We start from the raw sequence: 17,361 nt of genomic DNA on the forward strand, positions 1-17,361 counted from the left end.
TTTAGTATTCTTCTGAATTCTGTCTTCAGCCATCTTTTTTCTCCTGTATTAGTGACAAATTTTTCCAGTGTGGTCTGTAGCAATCTACTCTTTGTTGCTCTGCTGGTTCTGGCCAGGGTAATTTTGTTCACAGTAACTAGCATGGGGTTTTATTTTGGTTTTACATGTTAAATTATTCTTTTGATAAAGATGATCACACATGATGCAATCTTTATGGCATGCATGTGTGCACCTTCTTCTCTAAAATTAAACATGAAATGTAAACAGTGAACATGAATGTTTTGAAGAATTCACCACCTATTCTAGCAGCTGCAAAATAGCTGAGAGGGTACACAGTCAAAACAACTGGCCCCAAACTGACCAAAGGGATGTCCTTTTCCATACAGCATCATGTTTAGCATATAAAGCTGGGCAAAAAGAAGGAAGGGGGAAGATGTCTGCAGCGAAGGCATCTTTCTTCCCAAGATGCTGTTACATGCGGTGGAGCTCTGCTTTCTTGGAAATGGCTGAACATCTGTCCAGCAATGGGAAGCAGTCAATTCATTCCTTGTTTTGCTTTGTTGATGTGCACAGCTTTTTTCTTCACCTATTAAACTGTCTGTATCTCAACCTACGACTTCTGTAGATTTTGCTCTTCTGATTCTCTCCCCCATCCTATCATAAAAGAAGTGAATGCTCAGTTATGTTTGGCTTAGTTACACCTTACTGCATCTTTTGCATCTGTTTCTAAAATTCAAAACTCTGAGAATTAATTATGAAGTGCCCTCCTCGATGTGTCAAAATTATTTTTGAATAAACTGGCCTACAATTAACATACAATTAAGTATGAATATACTTTCAATTTAAAATATGAGCACAAGAGATAAGGGAAAAACATCTATGTCTACCATGTTGTGGTGCCTGGATCTGTGCTCCCCCAGTTGCAGAACTTCGCTCTTCCCTGTGTTGATCTGCATGAGGCTCCTGTCAAACCCCTTCTCCAGCCTGTCCATGTCCCTCTGGATGGCAGCTTGACCCTCTGGTGTATCAGCCCCTCCTCAAAGGTCTCACCAGTAAAACTGTTCATGCTCCATCACCCAGCTTGTTAATGAAGAAGTGGATGAAGGAAGGATTGGACATAGTGCTGACCCTGGGGGTACAGCAGTTGTTACTGGCCTCCAATTAGACTTTGTACCACTGATCACCATGCTCTGGGGGTGATCTTGATTTTAGTCATATGCTATGTAAATCACTGGCAACTCTTCTAGGAAGAAATCCAAGTGACAGAAAGGACAGAATTGGTAATAGTGTTTACTTCATTATGAACTGAAATCCACGCAGTACCCTCAATGCCCTCAATACTCATGCACTACAGTATTTACCTTGCAAAAAAGGAATCCTGAATCCCGTATTCTCACCCCTGAATTAATCCTTCATCAACACTTAAATAAACAGATCTTCTTGAGAATTCAGACACTATTACATACATTAGATGCACAGACCTGATTTAAGAAAATGTACCGTTCTTACCCTGTGGCTCCTTTTGTGCGTATCCTTTTTCCTTCACAGCTGAAATGTCATTTCACTTCTTTTTAACATTTTGTTCCACTTAAACTGGTGGAGACCAAAATACTTAAGCAACCACAAGCTACTTCACAGTACCCCACTGTGCACAACTGCAACTCTACAAAGGAATTAAGAGCAGAGACATTCATTCCTATTCTTAATCTACACTGGTTTTTGACCCATTAGAGCACACATTAAAGAAAGGTTATATGCTTGTCAGTCACATACTATGAAAATACTGAAAACGCAAAGCATTATTTGCATCAAAGTCATCCTGACTGCACTGGTGAAAACAGGAAGAAGAATATAATCAGAGGACTACAAGAAGTTTACAACTCACAATCTTATACAAAATAATTATTAGGGAATGTCTGAATTCCAAATATGGGGAAGAAGTCAGAGTCCATAAAAAAACACAGAAAATCTCCTGCAATCACATACAATTCTAGTAAAATTTTTTTTACTGTGCTGTACTAACATCTGGTTATGAAGCTTCTGATAAAGACAATGAAAAGCCAAAGCACAAAGCCCCACTTTTTACAAGTGCTCCATAAGGCACAACTTAAACCCAGAATATTACAGAACACAATCAATCCTTTGATTTTCACATTTATATACAAATTATCACCAATAATATCTAGTAAATCTAAATAATCTTTGATGAAGGATGCTTTAATTGAAGTAGTTTATTCTCTTGGCTATCAATTACCAAAAAACTTTCTATAAAATCTTTCATTTAATAATTTTTACCCCTTCCTTACAACATACCTTTTCATTTTTTCTAAGAATGAATGGCTTGCTTCTATCTCTTACTTCATAAATTTTAGTTATTTTTTCTACTTCCTATGTTTCAGTTGTGTTTGAAATAACTAATTTTGTTCAATTTGCACTCCACACAGGAATATGGTATTCTGTAATTTTTTTATATGTAAGTTGTACAGAAAGTGGGAATGCACATGTTGCCAAGGTTTCCATTTAAAATTTCAAGGACAGAGATTTTTCTTTACAAGATTGGTCAAAAATTGCATTGTGTTTGTTAAAATTAAATTCATATACTTGATAAAATACATTTTTTTCTAGGTTTGAGCATAGTGCTTACACCCTTCAGGAGTGTTATCTTTCAATTTTAATCTGAACTTGATGATGGAAAAAAATACCAGAAAAACAAGACTGAACCAGAAACATTCAACAGAGCAGATGTTTATTGCCATGGCCTCCAAAAAAAAAACCAAAAAAAACCAAAAAAACCAACCAACCAAACAAAACAACTACAGAAAACTCATCACTGAATATAAAACAATCCTTATTACACTTTGTTCAGGTAGCCTTATCTGCCTCCATTATTACAATGCATTTTAATGAGATTTTTTGAGAAAATAAATTCTTTCCATTTTGAAAGTAGTCAATATACCTGAAATTATACATAAATTTGGTTCAGTACTTTGTTACCACAAAGAGCAAATTACTCTCTCTTTTTCCTTTTCTCTACAGGATGACATGCCTTGACAAGTACAGGCCACCATTAAGGATGATGCATTCCTTTTGTTTCCTGACAGAAATATTGTAATAATCTCGACTAAAAAACATTAAAAGCAAATTCTGTGACACTTCTCCAAATTCTGAAGAAATAAGAATGTAACTGAAATGCATCTCTAATATTAAGACATGAAACTCTGCTCTCAAATATCAATAGCTGCAGGCTATTGATTCATTTCATGCATATTCAATAAATACATTTCCTACAAGTATGTCTTTTGAATATTATAAACACTCACTTTTATTCAATTCAATTGTGAAGTGAATTCAATTTCCTTAAAGAAAATGGAAGATATATTTCAACATTTAAAAATGCATGTATTAGACTCCAACCACACCCGTGAGAATGGCAGCTTTTGGCCAAAAACCAGAACCCAAAGACCACAACCACCAGGTGCTTCTTGGCATTTCTACAGAATTCCTGGCCAAATGGGTGGGTATCACGCAGGTAATCCAGAGTGCCACAGAAATCCTCTTTGGAGTGACAAATCTAGCCAAGGTAAAGCTGCAAGAACTGCATCACTCCCTGCTACACGGTGCTTCTGCCTTTCAGATTTCTGCTCCTCAAGAGTTGTCCTCAGGTCAAACAGACTTAAGATGATCTTCCCCACAGGCAGCACCATTACTGCCACTGCTTCCCTCAGAAACATCTTAACTGTCTCCAGCCATGAGATGAGCATCTATAATTGCGTGACAGCATTACTTTGTGATAAACTTGGCCTCTGTAAGTCTCCTTGTTTCTATCGAGTATCTCCCAGCAGGCATAAAAGCACTTCCCTGAAACTGAGACTGCTCAGCAGCCTACTTCAATTCCTCATCATGTGCTTTGCTGGCGTGAGGGGCACACACTACCTGTACTCTGAGCACGTGTTGTCTGCAACAGTGAACCACAGCTTGCTTTGCCAAGATAAAACACACCCCACCCCCCAGAAAACCCACCAGCAAAAAATAAGCATCATGTAGTGTTTTTACAAGTTGATTTTCATGAAGAAAATTTTTCAAACTTAAATTTATACCTCTTTAGAATTTCTTTCCATGTCTAACTCATCAATACATACATACTTGTAAGACAGCATCAGATCTGTAGAGAATTCTCACATCATTTGCAAACTTATTTATCAGCATTAGAAACACTAATATGAAATACCTGTTCTTTTTTCTTACAGCGCTTTTCTTTCATCTCATCATTTATGATCCATCATTTTCCCATGTTCACAAAACATATCAGACCGTATCACAGGCTTCTTTGTCACATAAAAATAGATCCAGAACTTTTAAATGAAAGTTACTAGTAATGAAGACATGGTCTAACTCAACTGACAAAGTAGTTTTGTTCCATAAGCCCAGAATTTGAATTAACTACAGAGCATCCATATACCGTGACTATTTCAGCACTAGTGAAATAGTAGCAGATCTCCAGAGTGAATCAACTGGTGCTCAGAATCTGAAACGTGTATTTAGGGGAAAAGCATTATTTCAGGCTAGATCTTTTCTGGTCCTGAAACCTGAACTCCCTCCCATGAGTGTACCCTGGGTAGACTTGCTTCAAATGTGTATTTATGATCCAAGTGAAAACTTTAAATCAGGTACACTTAAATCAAAATTGTATTCCTTATTTTTTTGATGATTCTGTTTTCTAGTAGTCAAACTGAAGCACACTCACAACTTAATACAGGTTTTGTAATCTCTAAAAAGGTAAAAAAAAAAAAAATACATTTCAAGAAATGTAAAAACCTCCAAAACAGGAGGTCAAAGATATTAGAAAGTTAAACTACATCCAGTGCTTGGATGCACTCCGAGTTACTCAGGGACCGTACGTACCAGTCAGTCCATCAGTAACAACCTGAAGAACATAATCTGCATTTTTTTTCTTGAAGATTATAAATAAATATGAGACACTTTCCATTAAAGAACTTACTTGCTCTTATCTTTTTATTGGCCTCAGTTTTTCTAATTTAAATTCTATTATTACAGAATCATTAAAATTCCAAGCAGGCAATTCATTCTGCATGAAATGGAACATGGGACAGGCCTTTTGTGACACAATTAAACCTGTTCCTTTCAAGGGCAATGCCACAGAAGGTGAACACTAATTTTACTAATACAGAAAAGGAGGAAGAATGACTGGGAAAGAAGGAAAGCAAAACAAAACCAAAAAGCATAACTTTTTTTTTTTTTTTTTGGCTGTTAAGTTTGTGGTATTTAACTTCCAATTTCTAAATAGGTTATTACAGGGACAGCAATTTGCATAAAAAGATTACATGAAATGACAACGACAGCTCTGTAGCTGTGATGTGAACAAAGCAAAAACAGTCTTTAGAGATGTCAAATGAACCTTAAGGAACTGATTAAAGATATCGGTAACAGCACACGATGCATGAAATACCCCAAACACTACGTGTCAGAGTGTACATGCTACTTCTGAAAACCACTTAAAATGTCTCCACTTTCCCACCTGAAAGCCAGAGCTCCATGCAAATGAAAAAGGAAAGCTAACTACACTCTTGCGTCATTCTGAAGTACTTCCTCAGAATACAGCAAAGAATTTTTATCAGATGGGACAACCAAAGCCACCATAAAATTATAGCTCAAACCAAAACAATTTAAATATTTTTGAGAACAGCTGCTCTAAAGAAATTCAAATTATGTAGCTAACACCTTTTTGAACACTGCCTTATTTGGCTCAAGCTGCTGGTCAGGAAGCACTAAGTATACTATTTATTTGGTTTAGTTTACAGCAAGTATTAGCAGCTATAGAAACTGACATCCTAGTTCATAATGAGAGGAATGATGAGCTTGTCTTTACAAACAAGCTGTGGGTCAGTTGATAAGATGTAGCTATCAGTGAGAGACAACAGAAACAATGGGATGGATTCCAGAAGAAGATCAAAGAGGCACTGAAAGAACACTATGAATTCCATAAAAGTTAAGAAGGGATTATGCATTGGGGGTGGGGGGGGAAGGTATCGCAGGTATCAGGCGTTCCGGGAAGCCTGTACCTCTCAAGTACCTCAGCCTATGGGGAAAGGGAGAAGGGACAAGCGGCCGGGAATTAGGATAAAAAGGAGGCTGCGCCCTCCAAAAATTTGAGAGACCCCAGGGGAATGCCCCATGGCCTCTCCCTTTATTCGAATAAAGAAAAAGGACTCCTCTGTCTCCTTTTTGGACATAAACCTCTGGTGTTTGTGGATTAATTTTCCTGACAATAAATTCATGAACGTCTATATGCAATCTACGTAATATCTATATTTAAAAAATCCTATACAACCAGTTTCCTGTCACTCAATACTTCTCTTAGTTCTAACAGTCACCTTTTCCATTACTTCACGTAACATATCAGAATGGAAATAAAAAGGTTTTCTAACCCTACAGGAAGTACTCTTGAACGTTAAGACTGATGAGATAAGGTCTCATCATATGAAAAAATAGATGCAGCCTATGGATTTCATGGATAGATGCCGATTACTTGCATAACTTTTGAAAAACCTGAGCAGCTGAAGAAGTTGTGGACTGCAGCTCAGATCAACTACCAACCTGCACAATCCTAGAGGAAATACAATTATTTCCACTAATTTTTAATTAATACTAAGCTTATACTAACTTAATATATAAGTTGATACTAAGACTAACTCAAACGAACAAGCCCAGAGTGGAGTGGACCCATTCCATTTTCCCCCTGAAAAGAATTAAAACAGGCCTATTGGAGGTTAGGGTTTTTCCTTTCGTTTTCTTTCTCTTAGGGAATTTTCTCCCATTTTGTTGCTAGGAGACAATAATGACCGGGTACTTAGGAGAGACAAAAGAAGTTGTCGCGGGAAGGCTGTGGCTGGCTACTCTCTTATCTGAGAGTTTCTCTCAGAGGGGCAGAGATACTGTGAGAACTGAGCTGGGAAATAAATGGGGCTGTGGCAGCTGTGAGCTCCCTCTTTCGCTCTCTGCTTCAGAGAAGCGTCGGAGCTGATGCTTGTGGGGGGAATTCCCTGCTGCTGCCGGAGCGGTTATGGTGAAATGACCAGGAATGCCATTTAGGAATATGTTTCCTCTATAAGACAGGTACTAGAAAAATTATTTGGCCATAGTTACACAAGACTATGGAAAAATTAAAACTTAACTTTATGAAAAAAATATATAAAATGAAACAAAAAAGGCAAGAATAAGAAACCATCTTCAAAGTGTGATAAATATAACATTGGATAAAAATTCGTGAAAGAGAATAAAGAATTATATGTTATATTTGTAATACTGTAAAGATGCAAAATGTAAAATAATCCAGAGATACCTTCCCTGGGCAGTAACCACCGGCAGCAAAGCTTATCAACACAAAATAAAAAGCAGGACACAAGCAATCAAACCAGACAATGAGAGTGGCTCCGTCGAGATATCCATCTCCTCCGCACCCAAACTGGCCACTCCATTCCGGGAAATGCAATCCCAGGATACGAAAACCCCTATAAGAACCCCGGACTGCAGTGCCTACTTCATGGATTTGGGTAAATCTGTACCTCTGGGTATAGACGTCTCCCTGTCCACCCAGCGCTGCGCTGATTTATTTTATTGTGGTTTTTTTCCTCGTTGTTTGTTTTTATTATAAAAATTGTTTTATAATAAACTGTTCTTTTATTTAACCTAAATTTGCTTTTGCATTTATAACAAAAGTAAGCAACAGAGAATGGAGAGATGTTGTTTTACAGATTATCCGTTCCAGTTTAACAGACAGTAATTAAGATTATGTGATAAGATACGACACTATCATTTTACATTTGCTAAAACGGGGCTGCTTTCACAGAATGTACAGTCAGGATACAGAAAAAGCATTACATATTTAAAACAAACACGGTATTAGAGAGAAATTTGCAAACAAATTCAAAAATATTTCATTTTGAGCTTGACTACCCCTTGTTTGTAGCTTAAATCATTTATATCAGAAAGAATTATCCACACATCAGAAGTAATGTCCTATGCCTTCTCATGTGATCTACAATGAATGTAAGCAATAATTTATGTTCAATGAAGCATCAGTTTGGTAATCAGCAAGATATTAACACAAAATATGTCTTTCTAGTGTCCCATTCTCAAAATTTTAGAATTATATAGAACAGATAAGTGCAGATTAAGTGCAATTTTGAGAAAAGAACATGCTTGACTTTCTTAGGATTATTAGCAGGAAAGAACTAGGACCCTGGAGCAGGTAACAAATGTGAAATATAAATTGTCACGCTTCCTAAAATTTTGTTGAACACAGGCTTGAAACCAATCTTGAAGAAATAACTATCAAGAACAAAAGGCTTACCTGAAGAGGCAAATATATAAGTGAAGTTTGCTTATGAATGAAATACCAACTAGACAGACACTAACTGCAAAACTGCTGGAAGAAGTCAAGGAGACTCTTAAAACACTGATACAGTTCAATACTTAGCCTTTTTTATTTCCATCCTGAAAGACTTTCTGCAATAGCTTCCTGATTAAAAAGTGAATTTTTGTTTTAAATTTTCATTGATTATGGAATATCAGTACCTTTTCTTGTGTCTAACTTACTTTTGTGATATAAACCAGAGACAAAATGGAGTTGTCATAAGTCTTCCAAATTTTGTGAGACCTTCTTCATTATATAAAATAATTTTTTTCCTTTATAGAAGGAAGGGCAGTGAACTTTTTTTGAACTACTACTTTGAATTACCTAGGAGGGAAATCCAAATGAAAAGTGAAACCAAAAAGAAAAGTGCGAGGATACTTCATAAGAAGTTGAATACCATTCTTTCAAAATAGCAAAAATTCATAATGAGAATCAGGATGGAGAGTTGTTTTAAGTGAATGTATTACACAGAGGTGAGAAGTTTGAAAGAGAACAGGAACAGAGTCACAAAATGAATAAAAATGAAAAGTCTTCTGAGAAGTTCCATAGGATCTTACTTGAACAATAACAGGAAGACCCCAAAATGATTGTCAGTTACATAAATGTTCTGGAATGTATGCATTACCTTAACAACGGGATTAAGCAGAACAACACCTGACTTCTTTGTAATAACTTGCTTTGTTGTGTAATGATGTTCTATGAGCTGAGGAATAGTTGGAAACCCAGTTCCTTCAAAACGATATTGATTCTGTTTGGAGGCAAAAGGAAAAATTTATTTCTCTATAAGAAATAGTTCAAACAAGACACTGCAAAAGTGCTTCACAAACTTCCTTCACTAGTAACAACACAGAAAAAAATGTACACTTTTATAGAACTATTTAAAATTCTTTTTCTAACCTATTGAATAGCATTTATACTAACTTAACTGGAATGATAATTAGGAAAATGATAAATTAATAAATGCAAAATTATATGCTCAGTCATTTAAGGCAATATGATAAAATAGCTATTTAACCTCCTAATTTAAATAGATAAGACAGTTAAAATCAAAACTATTACAGAGTGAAATAAAAATATTCTAAACCAGAAAAAACAACACCAACTTCTGAATTATTTCTAAAAATTGTGGCAAGCAAACTAAAAAATCTATATGATAAAATACAATAAGAGATAAAATAAACAGGAGATACACAATACTATCCTAATCTCATCTTCCTTCATTTATTGTCCCCTAAAATTAGCAAATCCTGGCATAAAGTACAGGATGCATGATCGGTCTTTAGTAAAGAGTATTTATCAGGAGAGTCTAAAGACAAACACAGGTCATACACAGGCTTCTAAGGGAAGCTGATTGTGAAGCATGATAGTCTCCTGCTTTCATAAGACTCAGCATCTACAGTTAGATGGCTTTTCCCCGCAAGGCACTAATTGCCATAAGCCAGTCTGACAATGCAACAATGAACAAGTATTGCAATTTAAAAAAAAACTCAGAGTACAGATGGTGATTCAAATTCATTTACACAACTGGGCAATGAACACCTCTTCCACTGGCATGCATTGTTTCTATCCCCCAGGACTGAATTCCTTGCACAGTGTTCCCTAAATTCATTGTTTTCCTTAAGGGCTAAAGCATTAACTTCCTGAAACATAGTCATTGCTGTTGGTAAAGAGAGTTGGGTCATGTCAGCTGTTTAAAACATTCACATTTCTCCATCATAAAAATGTTTCCATAGTCTAAACGCTTTATTGTTTATTAAACAGTGACTCAGCTTTGATTGACCGTTAACTCTAGCTCCCACTCCTTTCAAATAAGCTCCTTCATACTTCTGTGTTGTTGATCCAACTGTCCCAAAAGTCTCCTCAGCACAACCACCACTATTGCCTATTATTTCCTAATTCCAGACCCAGCCACGTGCCCATCTGCTGTCATTTATGTAAAACCTTCAGAGCAGGCAGTGTCCTTTGATTCTGTATATTTACACCCAATCTTGACCCTTACTAATATCACTACAATTTTTAAAATGGCACAGCCACAAATAAGCAGTAAATGAAAACAACAGTACCTCTGAAAGGCAGCAGTGAATTTTGATGCTTAAAGCTGAATGAATTAATTTATTACACAAATAGTTGTATTAAGATTAGCCTTTAAAATAATTGTAAAACCAGAGACAGAACATTTATACAACAAAAGGATTGCTGTTAAAACAAATGTCCTACTCTAATCATCAGTACTTGATTCAGAAGAAAATATGGAGACCTGTCAATGATCCATGAGTGTGGTTTGACCAGTCAGAGACCCAGTTCCACACTGTTCATACCAATGTAAACAAACAAACAAATTATTTGTACTAAACTCTCCTTGCACTTGCCTACAAAAATGTTCATGAGTAAATAACACTCCCAGCATCTACTTTCTAGAGCTTAATAAGCTTTTTCTCATTCTCAGAAAATTCACCGCATAGGAATGAATACAGAGTATTGAACATCTTTAAGGAAAAGAAAGTGTTACATTCTATGGTTGACACAAAATCTACCACAAATTAATCCTAAGAGCAGATTAATATAATGCTCTATTAGTAAATGTACAAGCAGATAGATATCTGGACCTGACAATGCTGGGACCGTCCAATCTATGCAACAGTAAACTGTATCAGTCTTACGAAGTGTAAGAGGAAGTACAAAATTATGGTGAGAAAGATAGCTTGTTTTGTTTTAGTGGAAAACTCCTCCACACACACACACAAAAGAAGAATCAGCTTACAGGTAGGCACCAAAGTAATACTTGGAACTTGGACTTGGAGGTACAATCTGTTTGAAGATCTACTTGCCACATACAATAATTTGCACAAATTATTTCAGTTAGACCACGTATATAACGTGCACTTATTTCTGCTCGGTCAGATCAGGGAGCACCAAGCATCTTGCAAGACTCCAGGTACAGGTAATTTTACTGCTATTTATTTCCTCATTTAGCTCTCTGATGCATCAAAATACTTTAAGGTCATAAAATCAAAATAAAATAAAACACTGACTGTGTGCTCATTCCTACAAGGAAAATTCTAATGAGAACTAATGAACACTCTGCAGTATGACAAGTGTCTATAATCAATAATCCTAGAGAAGCATTACAACCTCTCTGAAGTTTGAAAAATATCACTGCTTCTCATTAAAAGGAAATAAACCAGGAACACAGTATTGAGTTACTCTTGGCATGCTGCATCATCTGGGAATTCAGACAATGATATTCCCTCAGTGTAATATCATTATGAGATTAAATTCTCAAATTTATGCACGTGGGAAACTTTATTACAAGAGACTGAAGAGACAGCATACTGAATCGAAACCGAGAATGATTTGCTGCTATTTCATGCTTCAAGAAAAATTTCTAGCAATGTTACAGGAACTGCTACATTTTGAATAAGTTTAAAATTCTTCAAGGTATAAAAAAATACGTAAATTAAAAAAACTAACCAATGCATTAAGAAAAATAAAAATAAATACACTGTATAAAGGTAGATTAATAATGAATATATTGTTCATTAAGTCATCAATTTTTCCTCATAGCAACAAGGGGTTCAATTCTGGTCCTTAGAAGCATACATACTGTGTGACATTTGTAAGTATTTGTGTTATACTGAACAAAACAATAACCACAGGACTAAAAAGAAAATAAGCATCTCAAGGGCAACATGGACTTCAATTCCCATATGTATAAAAACCAACACAGATTATTTTTTTCTGCATGGCTGTTTCCATTTTTGAGTAAGATGCAGTGGAATCTTTAATGTCTGAACTAGACGTAGACTAATTTGCACCAACTATGAAAATGGGTAACCAAATAACCAATAACCAAACATACATGCATAAAAAAAGAGTAACAACTTCCAGATTTCAAAACATTTACAGAAATATCTTGGCTTTTCTGTATAAAAGATCAGTATCTTATAACTTGATACTTCATACTTTTCCTCTGTTTCCCAAAATTACCTTTACCCCTGTTTCCAGCACTGATGGAAATGCTTCCAACAGCTTTCATGCTTTCATATAAATGCTAAATCATTTGCTACAGTAAACTATGTAGATCCTAAATTGAATATTCAGTACTATATCAGAGACGTACATCAGCATATTGTATGATAAAGTGTCTCCGTTGTCCATCTGAAAACACAGAAAGGACATATTCACCAGGTTTCCCGTGGCTCTCTCGCACCAAGAAGTCTCCTTGCTGTTTTAACAGCTCCTGGGCTTCTATTCTTGGAATTGCACCATGATACCAGTCTTGCTCAGCCAATGGTTTCTCAGTGGTTGAGATTACATCAAAGAACTTGGGAAAAATATTGAAGAGAAATGTTACTATAACAGCACTCATTTAGAGTTTACTTGTACATGAAAAATATCACAAACAACAATAATTTCTGGTTTATGTATCTAAATTATGTATTTCTATTAACCAACAAGATCAAGGCTCTTACAGCTCATATACTTCCACAAAAGCATATTGATCACCTTTTTTTTTGTTTACCTGAAAAAGCAATATATCAAAAACAGAAGTAAAGAAATCATTCATAAAACCATAATATTTTTTATCTGGCTTGCTGTTTTTTGTAAGCCATACTGACCAACTCTCTCATATATTCTGACACGCTATTAAAGACTGAAAATCAATCATTTCTCATCCAAACAGAAACATCTCAGACACAAAACCATAATAAATTGACTCATACAAAGCACTTGAATTGGATAAATTGTTTTCACAGAATTTATCAATTGCATCCCAAATCAATTAATAATTATAAGAATTTTTTTCCTAACATGTACTATGTAGTGCAGAATACACACCTGGGTGTAGTATCCTTATGAACTCTATGATAAGAGTTTGTGAAGACACAAAGATTTTAAGGAATTATTTTCACTACATGGAAGTGACTGCAAATGGAAGCTACTAGCTATAAGAAGCAATCAATGAGTTTTAATCTATGATTTCACACATTAATTTTAACATGTCTACATTATTTAAGAAAACACTGAAGTAAACTATATTTCGTCACTGGCCATGTCAGATTTGTTATGGGTAGGAAGGCCAGCCCTTATTTACACTGCACATAATTCAAAAACATTGGCAGAGCTCATAGAAATTCTCACAGAGTGGTAAAACTCTGAATAACATAACAGTGCACACTGTGAGTAGAACATGTATGTGAATGCTCTGCAGCCTCCTGAACTGCACCTAGGTAACAGCATGGAGATTTACATCTCAATGAAGGACAATCAAATAAATGGAAGCAAAGCACACCATTCTGAATTAATCTCTGCTATTGCTCTGCCCTGATAAAATCCCATTTTGGAGGCCGTCTGTACATTTTAGGTTTTCCTCAGAAGATACTTAGATTGCAATGCCTCGCCTTGTTCAAAAAATACTAGGAATGGTCTCAGACTCTCAGAGTGGAAACAAGCAGACCCAGGAATGGGAAATTCATACATAACACAGAAATTCTTGTTTCCAAGTATCTGAAATTTTTTAGCGCTTGCATAAATTTTTAGCTATTAAAAAATGTCTTTGTTGGCTGGCTTCTGGTTGCCTAAGTTAGACCTCAAAGGACTAGTTTAATCCAGGATCTTGATGGAAAACTGGAGAACATGCTTAGAAACCCAACAGACCCTTGTGTTCTCAGTCATCAACAGACACACAGAGTATCACCATCGACAAAATTCTCATCAAGAATTTCAGACCTGAGATCTGAAACAAGGACTATAACCAATAGGCTCATCACTAGAAAGAGTGAGTGTGCCCTGTAACAGAGTCAGAGACAGGAAGGACTGTGTAAGAAATAACTACAGCTTGAATACAAATTGCACAGTTTTTAGAGGCAAAAGCTGTATTCCAATACATTCCATTATGTATTTATCAGCACAGTGAGTTGCTAAAAAGCAGAAATATTTATTGGCCAAAAAAGTAGTAATTTCTTTAAATTTCATCAGCAGTTAAAAACATCCTAGATGAAAGCTGTCCACCACTGTTAAACATGTTAAATGATGTTATGTCATTTTCTTTCACAAAGTCCTAAAAGGAAGAAAAGCTTTCAATATGTTAGACAATGTTATTTACTTGAACATTTATTGTTCAAAGATGCTGAGCTTGAATTGAAAGAAAACCTAGATCTCTGTTACGTTCAGAGCAGCAAACCCTTTAACACCGGAGAGTATTTCTAATTGAGATGGAATTTTCCTAAGGATAAAAGGACAATACAGGGTCACTAATCTACTTCATGGTCTTTGTAAAAGAAAGTTAAAGAAAAACAAACAACCTGACAGGCAATTTATTTTATATCTTAAAAAGGAAGCCACCAGATTGTAGCATTGTAACATTTATGTACAAACTGGTTGCAGGCTGAGGCATCATTCAGACAATCAGGACCAAATCCCAAAACAAAACCTCTTAAGAGCCTTTATGACAGAGAAAGAGCTTATGGAAGTAAAACAGAGCATTTCAGACATAGATAACTATGGTGTTGTCTATTCCCTCTCTTTGAAATTTGACTGCAGTATTACTTATTAGAAAGAAACAGTGGAAATTCCACAAAGTTTTCTCTGTTGATTGTCTTTCACTTTACCTTACCTTTACTTTTTATCATATCAAGGTGTTTTTTCTGATGAATTAAGTGGCAATTATTCTTGTCTTGAGTGTTATTAAAATTGCATTATTTTCATGAACAAGTCTTCTGATTCCAACATATTTTCTCTATGATACAACATTGACCCTGACTGGCTATAGAATAAAACATGGCTGAAAGCCCAGAAAGAACAGGAGCAATGCAGGATATATATCTACTTCAACATTGATTTCAACTCAGTTTACTCAGTACTAGTATTTCTAATGCATTTTATATTTAGAATTAGATGATAGATTAGTCTTTGAGATGATGAGTCTTTTGAGGAAAATAGAGAAGGAAAAAAAAAAGCTACCTGCACAAAATGGAATTTCCACCTCTTTTCTTTAAATTCTACTTAAATATCAGCCAGCAAGTTAATACGAAAAGTTTAAATTCCAGGGCTTAATGTTTTACAATCTCATTTGGGGGATGGATTTCTTGTTCATTTGTATGTACACTTACAGAAGCACTCAATGATTCAACAGTCTAAAGGAAGAAATATTGTTTCTAGGATTTTTGTTGTTAATTTGGGTGGAAGGTAACAATAATTAACCAAATTGTGCAGAAAGGAACTCATACTGCAAATTTCAGCTCTCCCTCCCTCCCCTCCCTTTTTTTCCTGCCTCTTTTTTCCCCTCAACATTTCCATTTATTGCCATATTTTAGTCATGGATTATTTTGTGGGGCTGGGGGTGTTTCCTTATATATTTAATCATGCTTTTTCTTCTACAAGGAGATGGCCTTATGTACTTCATCACGGTCCTCATACTCTCCTGTTTCCTTATATTGAACCCCTTGCTCTCTGTTTAACAATCCATTAAAACATATGCTCTTCTCCAATAGTAAAAGGAAGCATTCCCAGCTGCTTCCCTTATTTCAAGAGAAAAACTGAGCGAACAGCAGTGTGTTATTTCTGACTCCAAAATATTGTATATTATTCCTGCACTTTCACTACCAATTAAATAAAAATAATAATGATATTTTATGATGATATTTTATTACACTAACAGCATGCTCAGTTTTTTTTTTGTATATATTCTGAATGCAAATTTTCAGTAGTCCCTTATTTTTCATCTTTGAGCAAACAAAACGTTTTCTCAAGGTATTTTTCTCCCACAGTGTAACAGATTAGCACTGACACAAATGAGAATGTAAAGCAATAAATTTAGGTTGATAATTTGAGACAACACCCTATGGAATATTCTGTCTCCACATACCTGGCTCATTCCCACATGCTAATAATACACCATCTGAAACAAGCATTAATTCCACCTATTATCCTATAAACAATTGAAAAAAAAAATCTTATAAATGAAAGCAGATGTTTGCGCCAAGCTCAAATGTCTCATACCAAAAAAAAAATGCAGGAGGCAGAAGCTGGCATTCATGATGCAATTTGTTCAGACTTTTCATTCAGATTATTCACAGCATTTCATTACAGGTACATGAAAGCTACCCTCACTGTTGTGTTTCCTCTCCTCATTTGATTAAACTTCCTCTCTTGCTGTTATAGACAATTGGCTTGCATTTCATCCAAGAAAAACTACCTCAATCCTTAGCCTTGTTTCTTTCTTTACAAACTACACTTTTTGCCTGTATTACTTCTTATCTTTGCATTCTGAGAGCATATATAGAATTTCAGTGTCAACACACAAAATCTACTGCCTTTTAGAATGGCACAATTTCCATATGACTTTTTTTCATATTTTTTTTACAAAAAATTAATCCTCTCAATTTATACAAACACAATTCAATTTATCCCACCAATTAAAAATACTGGACAATGTTTCTAATATAGCACCATATTTAAACCTAGATACCTAGATCCATTTCCAAAGTTTTAATATGTTTAAAAATTAAATACTTAGAAAAAAAACTTTAAATACTTAAATAATTTGAAAACAGGTAGGTAAGCTCACATTTTAGACTAGACTATATAAGAGGTCCATTTCCAAATCTGCTTTGAGATCTCTTTTTGTACTGGCCCATTTAAAAAAAATAATAATTTTTTAATGGATGTTAATATTACTTTATAATACACATTCAATAATCACTTTGAATATTTTGTTGATGGATAATAAGTTTTAACTACCAGTTTATATATTTAGCAATTAAGCATGGTTATATAGCTGTCAGCAGGAAACAGCTGACCACATTTAATAGCTAAGTACTAACTTGTGATGCAAATTTCAGCTGTATACATATGGTCAGCTTTTCTAACACACACAAAATCAAAATAAAAAGAAAAACTGAAAATTAGCTATATTAGTATATATT

General features: G+C 35.1%; 1 protein-coding gene across 2 annotated transcripts in view; it reads right to left on the minus strand.

The window, feature by feature from the left end:
* Window positions 1–17,361, minus strand: part of FER (FER tyrosine kinase) — a 157,254-nt gene that overhangs the window by 61,816 nt on the left and 78,077 nt on the right. For both annotated transcript variants that reach the window (XM_088054103.1, XM_088054104.1), the window contains exons 12-13: window positions 12,555–12,758; window positions 9,060–9,182 (exon numbers count right to left, since the gene is read on the minus strand). In XM_088054103.1, the coding sequence (XP_087910229.1) occupies window positions 9,060–9,182; window positions 12,555–12,758 (327 nt within the window). The remainder of the gene's footprint in view (window positions 1–9,059; window positions 9,183–12,554; window positions 12,759–17,361) is intronic.

This window comes from Pseudopodoces humilis, chromosome 4, assembly GCF_049639895.1.
Source record: "Pseudopodoces humilis isolate 2021_Gansu_Grassland_sample_001 chromosome 4, ASM4963989v1, whole genome shotgun sequence".
Lineage (NCBI taxonomy): Eukaryota > Metazoa > Chordata > Aves > Passeriformes > Paridae > Pseudopodoces > Pseudopodoces humilis.